The 13084-nt window shown below is 50.3% G+C and overlaps 2 protein-coding genes across 2 annotated transcripts; both read right to left on the bottom strand.

The window, feature by feature from the left end:
* Window positions 1-4137: 4137 nt before the first annotated feature.
* On the bottom strand, window positions 4138-7400 carry LOC146439201 (acrosin-like). Its single transcript, XM_085054771.1, has 5 exons — window positions 7229-7400; window positions 6789-7031; window positions 6215-6480; window positions 5796-5941; window positions 4138-5323 (listed from the first exon to the last, which is right to left on the bottom strand). The coding sequence occupies exons 1-5, from the start codon at window positions 7297-7299 to the stop codon at window positions 5048-5050; spliced, it is 1002 nt and encodes a 333-aa protein (XP_084910897.1). The 5' UTR covers window positions 7300-7400; the 3' UTR covers window positions 4138-5047.
* A 935-nt stretch (window positions 7401-8335) lies between these two features.
* Window positions 8336-10865, bottom strand: LOC146439202 (acrosin-like). The gene is made up of 5 exons (XM_085054774.1): window positions 10646-10865; window positions 10169-10408; window positions 9611-9876; window positions 9191-9336; window positions 8336-8718 (listed from the first exon to the last, which is right to left on the bottom strand). Exons 1-5 carry the CDS (start codon window positions 10714-10716, stop codon window positions 8533-8535), a joined length of 909 nt encoding a protein of 302 aa, XP_084910900.1. The 5' UTR covers window positions 10717-10865; the 3' UTR covers window positions 8336-8532.
* Between the last annotated feature and the right edge of the window lie 2219 nt (window positions 10866-13084).

Raw genomic sequence — 13084 nt, forward strand, 5'->3', positions numbered from 1 at the left:
TATATTTGTGAATTAAGATTTCAATAAATCTATTGCAGACATCTAAAAGCAGGGAAGAAACAGATCAAATTACTGATACCCACTGCAAGCAAAGCTGCACAGGTGAAAAGCAATCACCCTTATTTCTCCCAGCTTTCGTTTTCAGTGCTCTGAACACCAGGAGACAGTGCTACGTTTGTTCAGATTCACTCACATTAATTGCAAAAAACAGTTCTTGGCCTGTCCATTTTCCAGTCTAAATATACAATATTTGGATTCTCATTAATATTGATTTGTCATAACTTGATCAAAAGTTCAGTGGAGTACACACATGTTACATGACTGCTGGGGCTGTAACCAGTAGAATCACAATTACAGTACAGGTGTTCTTATTGACAATGTTATTTAATATTTGCATGCTCTTTTTCCTGAGACTACTTCAGCCTGTGAAACAGTTTTCTGAAATAATCATGAAAAGTGAACATAGATGGGAATAAATACCATTGCAGTGAATTAAGGACAAAATATTAATATGCTTAGAAAAACTTGCATGGTTTTTGCTTGGCCTTAATATAGCTAGAATAATAACGTAAGATATCAGGTCAAATAGCCATGCTTTTTCATGGAATGCTACAATTCAGATTCTCAGGCCCAGGAATTCAGGCAACACAGAAGAATGAGATTTGGCCATGTTTAATTAGCATGGAACATCTTATTGGAGGAAAAATTCTTTCTGAGCTATGCATGAAAGCTGAGTGACATTTTTAGGGTTACAAAAAACATATGGTGAGTCCCCAGCCTCTGTGCAGTCACCTGAGGCTGCTGCAGCCTTGATGTCACTCAAACCAGCACGGCTTAAGGAGGTAAAAATTTCCCAGGATAAAAAATTGAACCATTAATTTCCAGCACTTTTCCTTCCATGTTCTTTATCTCCCATGAAAGGTGGCTATTAGGCTGTGTTTAAATCAGGACCAGTGAGAGGCAGAGGTGAAAGGTTTTGTGGAAGCACTTTTTGTTCACTTGTTTCTATTAAGATATTGTCCTTGAAGCCCCCTAGATTGGAACTTTGCAGTGCTAGGTGACGTACAACCACAGAGACAATGCTTGCCCTGAAGAACACCTCATTCTCTATGTACTTCTTCCATGTAGGCCACACACCCCATTTCCTTTTTGCTTCCAAAATTCCCTCTTCTGTTTGGACACTCTCTGTTCTCTAGTGCAAATCACTGATGCATTTTATTATTTTATTTATTTTATTTTATTTTATTTTATTTTATTTTATTTTATTTTATTTTATTTTATTTTATTTTATTTTATTCTGCCTGTTCTTCAGCTGTATTTTGTCTTCATCAATACAAATCTAGTTAATTCTTCGTTTCCAAACCAGGCTGCAGTGCATGGTCCACAGTTGCTTAGCAACAGCTCCCCTCTGCTTGCAGGGATAAGGGCAGGCAGGGATGCCAGCTTGGAAGTCTGGTCCACAAGGGTGAGAAAAAACAGGAGCAGGACAGATTTTCTCCCTCTGGGCTTTAGTGCTGCACATCCTACTGCTATGCACTGGCAGAAGTGTCAGAGGGGCAGGGTTTGCTTTCATTACCAGAACTGGCTTTTCAAATAAAAAATCCTGTCTCAGCACATGATAGGAATCAAGTATGCACAACAGGGTATATTCTGGATGCATGTATAGGTGATCTAAACCATTCCTTTATTAAGCATTAGGCATGGTTTACAATTACTCAAATCCCGAGACTCAAAACTTCATATAAGCCTGAAGTACCAAAGAGGAGGGTGGGTAATTTTATCACACAGAATTTAGGGGACTAAGTGTTGCAATCTCAAACCAGGAGGTTTGTAAGTATGTGGATGTGGGAATGTACCTTGTCTCTCTGTTAAAACGCTGTTTACATCACATCCTTGGATGAAAATCAAGAATTGCAAATGACAAGGCTCTGATGGGACTGCATTAATAACAAATAGTCAATATTTTAAAAAGATCCGGGTTATCTTAAAGATCTTATTACATAAACATGTAAAATGAGTTTAGGATTCAGGTTATATAGAGATTGCGTTAAAATATTCTTGTAACTGAAGGCCAGGATAGTAAACACTCCAGAGGGCTTTGTGAATAAATCTCAAGAATAGTCAGAGTGAGACACTAGTACTTCATGCCTTCCCCATTACCTCAAGCTGCAAAGAATGAATGTGGAGCAAGGCACAGCCAGAATTTTGTTAAGCCTTACAGGCTGTTGTAGATTAATTTCAGCTGGAGGTGCCTGACATGGCCCTAAGTAGGTAGAGAGCAGAAAAGGTTGCTTAAATCCAGACTTAATCCAACTCGGGATGATCAGATGAGACATGTTGTCTGGCCCATCCCATCTTCACCCCTATCCTGCCTTTCCAGTGAGTCAGAACATCCAGTCTAGGTACAAAATGGAAGGAAATTCTCCAGTATGTTGTTTTTTCTCCAAAATTAAGGTTTAGAATTTTTTTTCTATATGTAAGAAGCGCAATATATAGGAAAATAGAACTATCAGGTGCATCTTTCCATCCTCTGTTCTTCAAGTGCAACCTTTACTAAATTTCATAAACTGTCTGTGACAGCAATAACAAGCCCTCATGCTCCTGGTCCTGCCCCCATTCTGCCTCATGCTCATATAGGAGCTCGCAACAAAGAATTCAATGCCTTGCCAGCTAAGTCTGTTACAGATATCCCAAGAGCGAATACTTTGTGACAGCTATTTTTGTATTTCAGATATATATTTATACTTTCTATACAGTATTTGCTCTCTCCCCGTGAGTACTTACCACATTACTCAGAAAACACTAATGCATGTATTCGATAAGGTGATTGTTTGTATCAAGTTGACATTATGATGTGTCTGCTGTAACTATTACTAAATTGCTCATTTCATTTTCACTTATTATCAAAGACCAAATGCAGAACTCTGCATATGACAGTATTTTCCTGCCCATTTATGCTAATTAACATTAATGAATATCAGCTGTAAATCATCAGTGCTGCTGAAGAAGGCAGAGTTTCTTACTGTACTCCACAAATCTTAGACTCATGGAATGGTTTGGATTGGAAGGGACCTTAGGGATCATGCAGTTCCTATGGGGATGGGATAGGGATGGAGGGATAGCTCCCACTAGACCCAGTAGCTCAGAGCCTGGCTCAAAACCTGACACTGAACACTTCAAGGGATGAGGCATCCACAGCTGCTCTGGGGAACCCATGCCAGTGCCTCAGCACCCTCACAGCCAAAAATTACTTCCCAATATCCCATCTAAAGCTACCCTCTGTCACTCAAAAGCCATTGCCCCTTGTCCTATTACTACCTGCCCTTGTAAGAAGGCTCTCTGCAGCTTTCTTTAGGCCCCTCTTCTTGAGGAATGAGGCAGTGCAGGCCCTGGGGAATTTCACTGCCACCCTGCACTCTGCAGCCTTTTTTTCCACGAGATTCTTCCCAAAACAGAATCACTGTGGAACAGGACTACCGCAGGGAGCATGTGCATGCTTGTGTCAGGAGCCAGTCCGATCACAGCCACAGCTGGTTGAGCAGTGAAGTGCCCAAGCTGTGTCACTCATCCTGCACAAAGTGCTGCAAAATGCAGATGCAGCACAGCCCACATCAGCCAGGGAAATTGCCTTTTGGCAGGTTCCATGCCCCTGCTGCCTGTGAGTTCTATTGCTGTTCTGCATTCAAACAAACGAGGACATTATGGCACACTCCTGCCAGGGTGGCCAGTGACATAGAGCAATTGAATACTGTAGACAGAGAAGGATGCTCTTGCTCTCAGCCACAGGCTGTTTTCCACAGCCATACTTCTGTAGGAAATTAAAGAAATATAAGTTTGTTTCCCATCCTGTGGTGATCATGTGTAGCACTCAGGCAATGGAGCACACCCAGCAGCAGTTTGTGTCTGTGCATCTGGCTCTTTGATTGCCCCTTCTGGCCATTTGCCATGCTTACACAGCCCTCTCATCTTCCTCAATTCCTCCCTTTCTCTGCCCCTGTCTCCTCCCAAATAAGGAGCCAAGCCCAGGCATCTTTTCCCCCTAGCTCCCAGGTTGGCCCAGCCTGTGAACAGTCTTGGTGTTGCAGCTGCTGTTGTCTTGCTCAACTTAGCCTTCCATGGCCTTCCTGGTGTGCTCTGCTACTGTTCCTGCCAGCTTCCTCTCCCCAGAATGATCCCAGCTCTTCCTTTGGGTATCTATGAAGTGTCACCACCTGGCACATCAATGCCCCATTACTACCCCTGAAATGTGGCTCTGCCTTAGGGCACTGGCACTCCTGTCAGGAGCCAGGAGTTTTCCTTTCCATGCTTGGGAGTTTCCCAGGTCTGTTCCCTTAGCCCAGGCTCACACCAGGCCCTAAGCAGCAGCCCATGTGCCTTAGAGCACCACCCCCAAAGTGTGTGCCTTGTTTTGTCCTATCATCAGATTCCTAGGCTTGATGTGCCAGGTTCCTCCAGCCCATGGTGGCTCAGAGCACTCTCCTCTCTGAGCAGGCACTTTGGAGCCCTTTGGAGCCACTCTGTCCCTTTGTGCCTCACGGGTCTGCCCTCAAGCTTATTCTGCAGGTGCTGAGTGTGGCAGTCCTTGCCTTGCCCAGGAGTCAGAATTGCACTGAAAAGATGGTTCCCTGTGACCATATGTAACTTTACTTCAGCTGAGTCAACTTCAACGTTTGCCTGCACACAGGAGAGGAATGTGGGCAGGACAGAGCAAGGCTTTGGACACTGAGGCAGCCTTTGGATGTGCAGACATTCCACCACGAAGAAATGGTCATAGTGCACTGCAGTGTGCCCTGGATCCTGCCTGTCCTGCTGCTCAAGACGTGTTTTGCCCAAGGATCTGCTGGAGGAGTTCCTGCACTTGAGTAAACAATTCCACCAGAATCTTGATGGGAAATGGGCAGGAGTTAACTTTGCCCAATGCTGTTCTTATTGACCTTGGATTTGGAGAAGAGGTTGGTCTGGGACATGGCTTTGGAGAGGGGGTTGTTATTGGACATAGTTTTTGAGAGGGAGGTTGTCTTGGCCATGGCTTTTGAGAGAGGGGTGGTCATGGCCATAACTTCTGAGGGGGTTGAGGAGGGGTAATATGACTCCAGGGGTGTAAAGCAGTCAAAAAATGACTACAGGCACGTGATGTTGGAGAAGAATTTCCATCTGGGCTCTGACTCATCTGGAATAGGATCCAGTCATGGAAATGCTGAGTGGAGGTATAGACTCCAGGTTGCCTTGCTCTGGCACAGCCTTTTCCCCAGCTGGTCACTCCGACGACCCACCAATAGTCAGCGTTGATGTCTTGGCACATGAGAGGACCACCACTGTCACCCTGCAGCAGAGCAGAGAGGATTAAGGTGGGTTTGGTGGCAGAACTGGGGCTGTCACCTTATCTCCAACATCCCCTGCCAGAGCTGTGTTCTGGGCAGAGCAAGGCTCTACTCATGGGCTGGAGCCTGCAGAATTCTGGCTGTGAGCAGTTTGGGTAGGGCTCACTGTAAGGTAAGGCTCTCTCCTGTCTGCACACGGCTCCTGGATGTGCAAAGGATGGAGGTTTGGCACCTAGACCTCTAGGCTGCCATGAGCACTGACCCAGCTTTCTGAGATCCCTGGGACAAGGGGGATCCTGGGCAAGCAGTTATGAATGGGGAGTGTGAGGGAAGCCCCCACAGCAGTGGGAAGCTGGGGCTGGGAAGGTGACTGCGTGTCCAGGCAAAGCAGGTGCCAGGCTGTGTTGGGCAGTGCTGCCCAGGCTGCCCTCACTGCTGGGGGCTGAGTGGCTTGTGGCACTGAGTGGCTCCTACCTGGCAGGTGTCGATGATGCCCTGTGGGTAACCAGCACACAAGTTGTGGGTGTGGATTTCCCCTGTGTACCAGTAGCTGCTGTTGCAGAGCTGGAGATTTATGAGCCAGACCTTGGCCTCCTGCAGGTGATCACTTGATGTTTCAGCTGTAAGCAAAGAAAGAAATGATCCACCAGGAGCTCCTCAGCAGTTCTCCTCTCCTTTCCTGGGGGGGGGTGGATCCCCTGCCCTAGGGCTAGATTTTGCCTCTGCAGAGGTACTGGAGCACTGTGTCCCTGCTGCCTGCCTTTGGGGAGTGGACAGGCCCATCTCTGCAGGGGCATATGTCCCGCAGCCTGACTTTAGCATCTGCTATGGGGAAGCCCAAGCTGTCTCCCCAGTGTGCTGAATAGGCTCAGGAGACCCTCTTGGGAACTTACATCCTTCAACAGTGGCACCCCAGCCAGCCACCCAGCAGTTTCGCAGCTCTGACACTGCCAGTGTGGCATCGGGCACACAGGCCAGCTGGATGTAGGGGCTGCACTGGACGGGTGCATCCAATTCCAGCAAGGCGATGTCATAGCTCAGGTCAACAGGATTGTAGAGTCGGTGCCTCAGCAGCTTCTTGACGCTGCGTACTTGTGCCCCAGGGCCTGGCCGAGTCAACAGGGTGGCCCCAATCACCACATAGACCATGCTGATTCTCCTGGAAGGCAGATGGAGAGAGGGCTGAGCAGGAGCAGAGCCATGCACTGCAGCAGCCCAGCAATTGCCTCTGCTTGGCAAGGCAGAGAGGGAGCAGTGCTCTGGCAGGTGTGAATGCCCTCTCAAGCAGTGGGCTGGGGGAATGGTTAGCTGGATGCTGCTAAGAAGCATTGGCATGAGCCCAGGCTTCTCCTGGGCAGTGTGGCAGCTGGGCTGACTGAGAGGAAAGGGGATGGGAGTAGCAGGTGGTGCTGCTGAAGGGCAACTGCTGGTGTTGTGACAATGTCCCCATTCCTTGCTCCTCCTTACGTGACCTTGTCGAAGCAGTGGGCTGCTGTGAGGACCCACTCTGTGTTGATGAGGGACCCTCCACACAGATGCCTTAGGTCTGGTACCCAGGGATGCTGAATGCTGACGATCCAGGGCCATGCGCCTGGCTCGGCATCCGTTCCACCAACGACACGTGTCATGTTGTAGCCATAAGCCACACGGCTGTAGTAATAAGTCATGGGCTTGTTGTGAGATGGCTTGTTTTGGACCCCGCAGATCCCTCTGTAATCATAAAGTCATTTCCGTCATGTTTCATGGCCTGCTGCAGCCCAGGCTGAAGCCCAGCCCTCTGACCTCCCCACAAGGGCTTGCACACACAGCACCTCGCTGCTGGCAAGGAGCTGAGGGCTCCCCATGGAATGGGGGAAGCTGTGGCCTGGTGTGGCCCATGCTCCCTCCCAGGGCCTAGGGACACTAACCCGCAGTTGTCCCATGTGCTGTGTGCCAGCCCAGCCATGGCTAGCAGGACAAGGAGGCTGAGCCAATTCATGGCTGCCAGAGGCAAGTGTCAGCTGCAGGCACTGAGAGCTCCATACAGCAGCACAGCCGCATTTGAAGTCCCCACAGAAGCCATGGTTTCCTCAGTCCCAGGGCTGATGTCACAGAGGGCTGGGTTCCATGTTCTGGGCAGTGTGGCCTTAAGCACGGGGTATCATTTGGGGAATCAAGGAGCCACTAGTATTAGTTTGTATTAGCCAGTATGTAAAGATATGTTAATTAGCAAGACGTGATAAGAAGTTTGTTTCCCATCCTGTGGTGATCATGTGCAGCACTCAGGCAAAGGAGCACACCCAGCAGCAGTTTGTGTCTGTGCAGCTGGCTCTTTGATTGCCCCTTCTGGCCATTTGCCATGCTTACACAGCCCTCTCATCTTCCTCAATTCCTCCCTTTCTCTGCCCTTGTCTCCTCCCAAATAAGGAGCCAAGCCCAGGCATCTTTTCCCCCTAGCTCCCAGGTTGGCCCAGCCTGTGAACAGTCTTGGTGTTGCAGCTGCTGTTGTCTCACTCACCTTAGCCTTCCATGGCCTTCCTGGTGTGCTCTGCTACTGTTCCTGCCAGCTTCCTCTCCCCAGAATGATCCCAGCTCTTCCTTTGGGTATCTATGAAGTGTCACCACCTGGCACATCAATGCCCCATTACTGCCCCTGAAATGTGGCTCTGCCTTAGGGCACTGGCACTCCTGTCAGGAGCCAGGAGTTTTCCTTTCCATGCTTGGGAGTTTCCCAGGTCTGTTCCCTTAGCCCAGGCTCACACCAGGCCCTAAGCAACAGCCCATGTGCCTTAGAGCACCACCCCCAAAGTGTGTGCCTTGTTTTGCCCTATCCTCAGATTCCTAGGTTTGATGTGCCAGGTTCCTCCAGCCCATGGTGGCTCAGAGCACTCTCCTCTCTGAGCAGGCACTTTGGAGCCCTTTGGTGCCACTCTGTCCCTTTGTGCCCCATGGGTCTGCCCTCAAGCTTATTCTGCAGGTGCTGAGTGTGGCAGTCCTTGCCTTGCCCAGGGGTCAGAATTGCACTGAAAAGATGGTTCCATGTGAAAGAACATACATAACTTTATTTCAACAACTAAGTCAACTCCAGAGTTTTCCTGCACACAGGAGAGGAATGTGGGCAGGACAGAGCAGGCTTTGGACACTGAGGCAGCCTTTGGTTCAGCAGACATTGCCCCAGTGGAAACAGTCACAGTGCACTGCAGTGTGTCCTGGACCCTGCCTGTCCTTCTCATCAAGAAGCATTTTCAACATTCTTTGTGCCCCAGGGATTCAGGATCCAGTGGTAGAAGTGCTGAGTGGAGGTGTAGACTCCAGGCTGCCTTGCCCTGGCACAGCCTTCTCCCCAGCTGGTCACTCCGACGAGCCACCAGTATTCAGCGTTGTTGTCTTGGCACATGAGAGGACCACCACTGTCACCCTGCAGCAGAGCAGAGACGGTTAAGGTGGGTTTGGTGGCAGAACTGGGGCTGTCACCTTATCTTCAACATCCCCTGCCAGAGCTGTGTTCTGGGCAGAGCAAGGCTCTGCTCATGGGCTGTAGCCTGCAGAATTCTGGCTGTGAGCAGTTTGGGTAGGGCCCCCTGTAGGGTAAGGCTCTCTCCTCTCTGCACACGGCTCCTGGATGTGCAGAGGATGGAGGTTTGGCACCTGGACCTCTAGGCTGCCATGAGCACTGACCCAGCTTTCTGAGATCCCTGGGACAAGGGGGATCATGGGCAAGCAAGTGTGGATGGGGAGTGTGAGGGAAGCCCCCACAGCAGTGGGGAGCTGGGGCTGGGAGGGTGACTGAGTGTCCAGGCAAAGCAGGTGCCAGGCTGTGTTGGGCAGTGCTGCCCAGGCTGCCCTCACTGCTCGGGGCTGAGTGGCTCATGGCACTGAGTGGCTCCTACCTGGCAGGTGTCGATGGTGCCCTGTGGGTAACCAGCACACAAGTTGTAGGGGTGGATTCTCCCCCTATACCAGTGGCTGCTGTTGCAGACCTGGACACTGATGAGATGGACCTTGGCTTCCTGCAGGTGATCAGTGGGTTCTGTAGCTGTGAGGAGAGAAAAGAAATGAGCACTCAGCAGCTTCTTACCAGTTCTCCTCTCCTTTCCTTGGAGGGGTGGATCTCCTTCCCTAGGGCTAGATTTTGCCTCTGCAGAGGCACTGGAGCACTGTGTCCCTGCTGCCTGCCTTTGGGGAGTGGGACAGGCCCAACTCTGCTGTAGCATATGTCCCGCAGACCGACTTTAGCATCTGCTATGGGGAAGCCCAAGCTGTCTCCCCAGTGTACTGAACAGGCTCAGGAGTTGCTCTTGGGAACTCACATCCTTCATAAGTGTCACCCCAGCCAGCAATCCAGCAGTTTCGCAGCTCTGACACTGCCAGCGTGGGATCGGGAATACAGGCCATCTGGATGTAGGGGCTGCACATGACAGGTGCATCCAATTCCAGAAGGGCAATGTCATAGCGCATGTCAGACCGTCTGTACCAGCGGTGCATCAGCAGATTCTTGATACTGCGTACTTGTGCCCCAGGGCCCGGCTGAGAAATCCGGGTGGCCCCAATCAGGAGATAGAGCATGCTGATGTTCCTGGAAGGCAGATGGAGAGAGGACTGAGAGAGAGCAGAGCCATGCACTGCAGCAGCCCAGCAGTTGCCAGACCTCTGCTTGGCAAGGCAGAGAGGGAGCAGTGCTCTGGCAGGTGTGAATGCCCTCTCAAGCAATGGGCTGGGGGAATGGTTAGCTGGATGCTGCTAGGAAGCATTGGCATGAGCCCAGGCTGGGCTGACTGAGAGGAAAGGGCATGGGAGTAGCAGGTGGTGCTGCTGGCAGGGCACCTGCTGGTGTTGTGACAATGTCCCCATTCCCTGCTCCTCCTTACTCGAATTTGTCGAAGCAGTGGGCTGCTGTGAGGACCCACTCCGAGTTGATGAGGGACCCTCCACAAAGATGGAGGCCTGGCATCCAGGGATGCTGGATGCTGACGATCCAGGGCCAGGCTCCTACCACGGCACCAGTTCCACCCACGACGCGTGTCATGCCAGTGTCATAAACGCCGTAGTGGAAGTAATAGTTTGCGGGGTTGTAGTGAGCTGGCGGGGCTCGGTATCCGCAGGTTCCTCTGCAAGCAGAAAGTCATTTCCATGCTGCTCCATGGCCTGCTGCAGCTCAGGCTGAAGCTCAGCCCTCTGCCCTCCCCACAAGGGCTTGCACACACAGCACCTGGCTGCTGGCAAGAGCTGAGGCCTCCCCATGAAATGGGGAAATCTGTGGCCCAGCCTCAGGAGACAAGTGGGCAGCCTCCATGGAAGGCCCCAAGTGTGGCCCATGCTCCCTCCCAGGGCCTGGGGACACTTACCCGCAGTTGTCGTATGTGCTGTGTGCCAGCCCAGCTGTGGCCAGCAGGACGAGGAGACTGAGCCAATTCATGTCTGCCAGAGGCACGTGTCAGCTGCAGGCACTGAGAGCTCCGTACAGCAGCACAGCCGCAGTCGAAGTGCCCACAGCAGCCGCGTTGCCCACGGTGCCCTCAGTCCCAGGGCTGATGTCACAGAGGGTTGGGTTCCATGTTCTGGGCCTGTGGCAACGGGGCCCACTGGGGGAGGGGCAATATCGAATCAAGGAGCCACATAATGGTTTGGATTGGAAGGGACCTTGGAGATCAGCTGGATCTGACCCCAAGCCATGAGCAGGGAGGGACAGCTTGCACTAGACAAGGTTGCTCAGAGCCTGGCTCAGAAGCTGTCCTTTAACACTTTTTGGGATGGGATGTTGAAATACTAAGTTGTGATCAATAGGACCTGACTGAGGCTGGGTCAACAGGCCTTGACCAAATGTTGACCTCTAGGTGAATCTACCAACCAAATCTTATCTGTATGCACTCACTGGCAAAACATGAATTGACCTTTCCATATTTAGAAACTGGACAAGGCCACATCTGGCCTTGTTTGTGGCTGTGGGATCAAAGATAACTCCCTTGGTTCCTCCTGGAGGTCTCCCAGGCCTTGGCTGCATCCCCATAGGAGAACAAAACCAGATGTTTCTGCACTAGAAGCTATGTTTATTCAACAGTATAAGAATGGGACCCTTTCACAGCACAGTCAGAAACCTTGTTGCCTGTAGGTAGAGGCACCTGCAGGATTTCCCAGTTGCTGGGAGAGGTTCTGCAGTCCTTTGCTGTGACAGTGGCTTCCCCCAGTTGTTGGACAGTCCTGAATGATGTAAAGTATTAGTGTAGCTGGTGATGGTCTCTTTCTTCATCATTGTAGGCAATCCTTTGTAGTAATGATTAGAGAAATTGCTTAATCCTTTTGCAAATCTTTGCTAATGAGTTGATGTACTGCTTACTTAGCCTTTTGCAATTCTTTGCAGTTTTGGATTATAGTAAATTACACTTATTCCTGAATTTTGTGTCTGTGTCTTCTATGCTAACCTTGCCTACACAAAAAACAGGCATCCACAGCTGCTCTGGGGAACCTCAGCACCCTTACAGTCAAGAATTCGTTCATAATATCTCATCTGAAGCTGCCCCCTGTCACTGGAAAACCATTGCCCCTTGTCCTTGTGAGAAGGCTCTTTGCATCTTCCTTTAGGCCCCTCTTCTTGAGGAATGAGGCAGTGCAGCCCCTGGGGCAGACAGCTGATGAGGAACCCATTTGGGGCAGCGTTGTGGGTGTGGAGCTGCAGTGCCAGCTGCAGATTGAGCTCTGGCTGGCAGGAGCCTGGGACCAGAGGCCATGAAGTGCCCACCCTTTGTATAAGGCAGGGCACAGGAAGCTGTGACACCAGCCAGGGGAATGGACACTGAGAGCTGCAGCAGCAGCCGGTGGCTCTTAATGGACCAAGACATGTGCAACTCTGCTGGGAGAATCCCAGGGTGGAGTGGGTACAAAAACCGGCTCTGAGTGGGTGAGAGTGGCATGTGTAGGGAATCCAAAAGGGCACTCATTGGCTCACTGGAGCCACCTGTCCCTCCTGAATGGCCACATAGGGTAGTTTCCTCAGTGCTTTGGCAGCCCAGATGGGACCCAAGGGCAGTTCTGCTGGAGCCTTACTCCTCCAAACATCCAACTGCTGACAGTGGGTGAATTCATCTGGGATCTTTGGAGCAGGAATGAACCAGACCAGAGGTGTTACAATTCCATGCACAGAGTCTGTGTATTTCTAAGGGTGGACTTGATCCTCTCTATTGTTGTGGCATTTGGTGTAGATTTGGTGAAATCATTCACAGAGGGAGGAGGACGGGTGTGCAGCATGATTAATGTAAGTATCCTGGGTTACAATGTGGGATGTAACCAAACCATGTATTCTACTCCCATCTACATTATTCCTGATGAACTGTTAATGATGGGTCGTTTGCAACAGCTGCCCAGTGCACACCAAAGCCCTCAGACTTCAAGCTGAGCGTTAGATAAGAGGAAAAAGGCAAATCCTGCAAGGCAATGTTTCTTTGTCTTCACATGTAACCCAGCTATGGCAATCATGGACTCAATGGCCCTAGCAGAAATGGCCAACTGCAATGACTCAAATTATTACATCATTCCATCATGAAACTCCATGCCCTGAAGAGGTACCACGTGAACCTGACTATGTATTCTGGGGTGCTGGAGACTTGGGACACCAACACCACTTGACAGACCTGGAGGAGGACCAGACCTTCCACAGGATTACCTCTTTTGACAAGACTGCAGCCATCACTTCAACAGTACTGCAAAAACTGCTTAATCATACTATGACCACCACCTTAACCAAAGAGTGCCAGGTTGTATTCTGACTTTGAGGGTTTAAGGCATTTTTT

The sequence above is a fragment of the Lichenostomus cassidix genome, chromosome 3 (genome assembly GCF_008360975.1).
Source record: "Lichenostomus cassidix isolate B80296 chromosome 3, HeHo_3.0, whole genome shotgun sequence".
Lineage (NCBI taxonomy): Eukaryota > Metazoa > Chordata > Aves > Passeriformes > Meliphagidae > Lichenostomus > Lichenostomus cassidix.

What these genes read in the sequence shown, in the direction of transcription:
- LOC146439202 (XM_085054774.1), bottom strand. Translation starts at nt 10,716, where the DNA reads ATGAATTGGCTCAGTCTCCTCGTCCTGCTGGCCACAGCTGGGCTGGCA. An exon ending in AGCACATACGACAACTGCGG is followed by an intron (nt 10,409 to 10,645) that starts GTAAGTGTCCCC and finishes TTCTGCTTGCAG; the next exon opens with AGGAACCTGCGGATACCGAG. An exon ending in CACTGCTTCGACAAATTCGA is followed by an intron (nt 9,877 to 10,168) that starts GTAAGGAGGAGC and finishes TCTGCCTTCCAG; the next exon opens with GAACATCAGCATGCTCTATC.
- LOC146439201 (XM_085054771.1), bottom strand. Translation starts at nt 7,299, where the DNA reads ATGAATTGGCTCAGCCTCCTTGTCCTGCTAGCCATGGCTGGGCTGGCA. An exon ending in GGGTGCCACTGTTGAAGGAT is followed by an intron (nt 5,942 to 6,214) that starts GTAAGTTCCCAA and finishes CTTTGCTTACAG; the next exon opens with CTGAAACATCAAGTGATCAC. An exon ending in GCATCATCGACACCTGCCAG is followed by an intron (nt 5,324 to 5,795) that starts GTAGGAGCCACT and finishes GCTCTGCTGCAG; the next exon opens with GGTGACAGTGGTGGTCCTCT.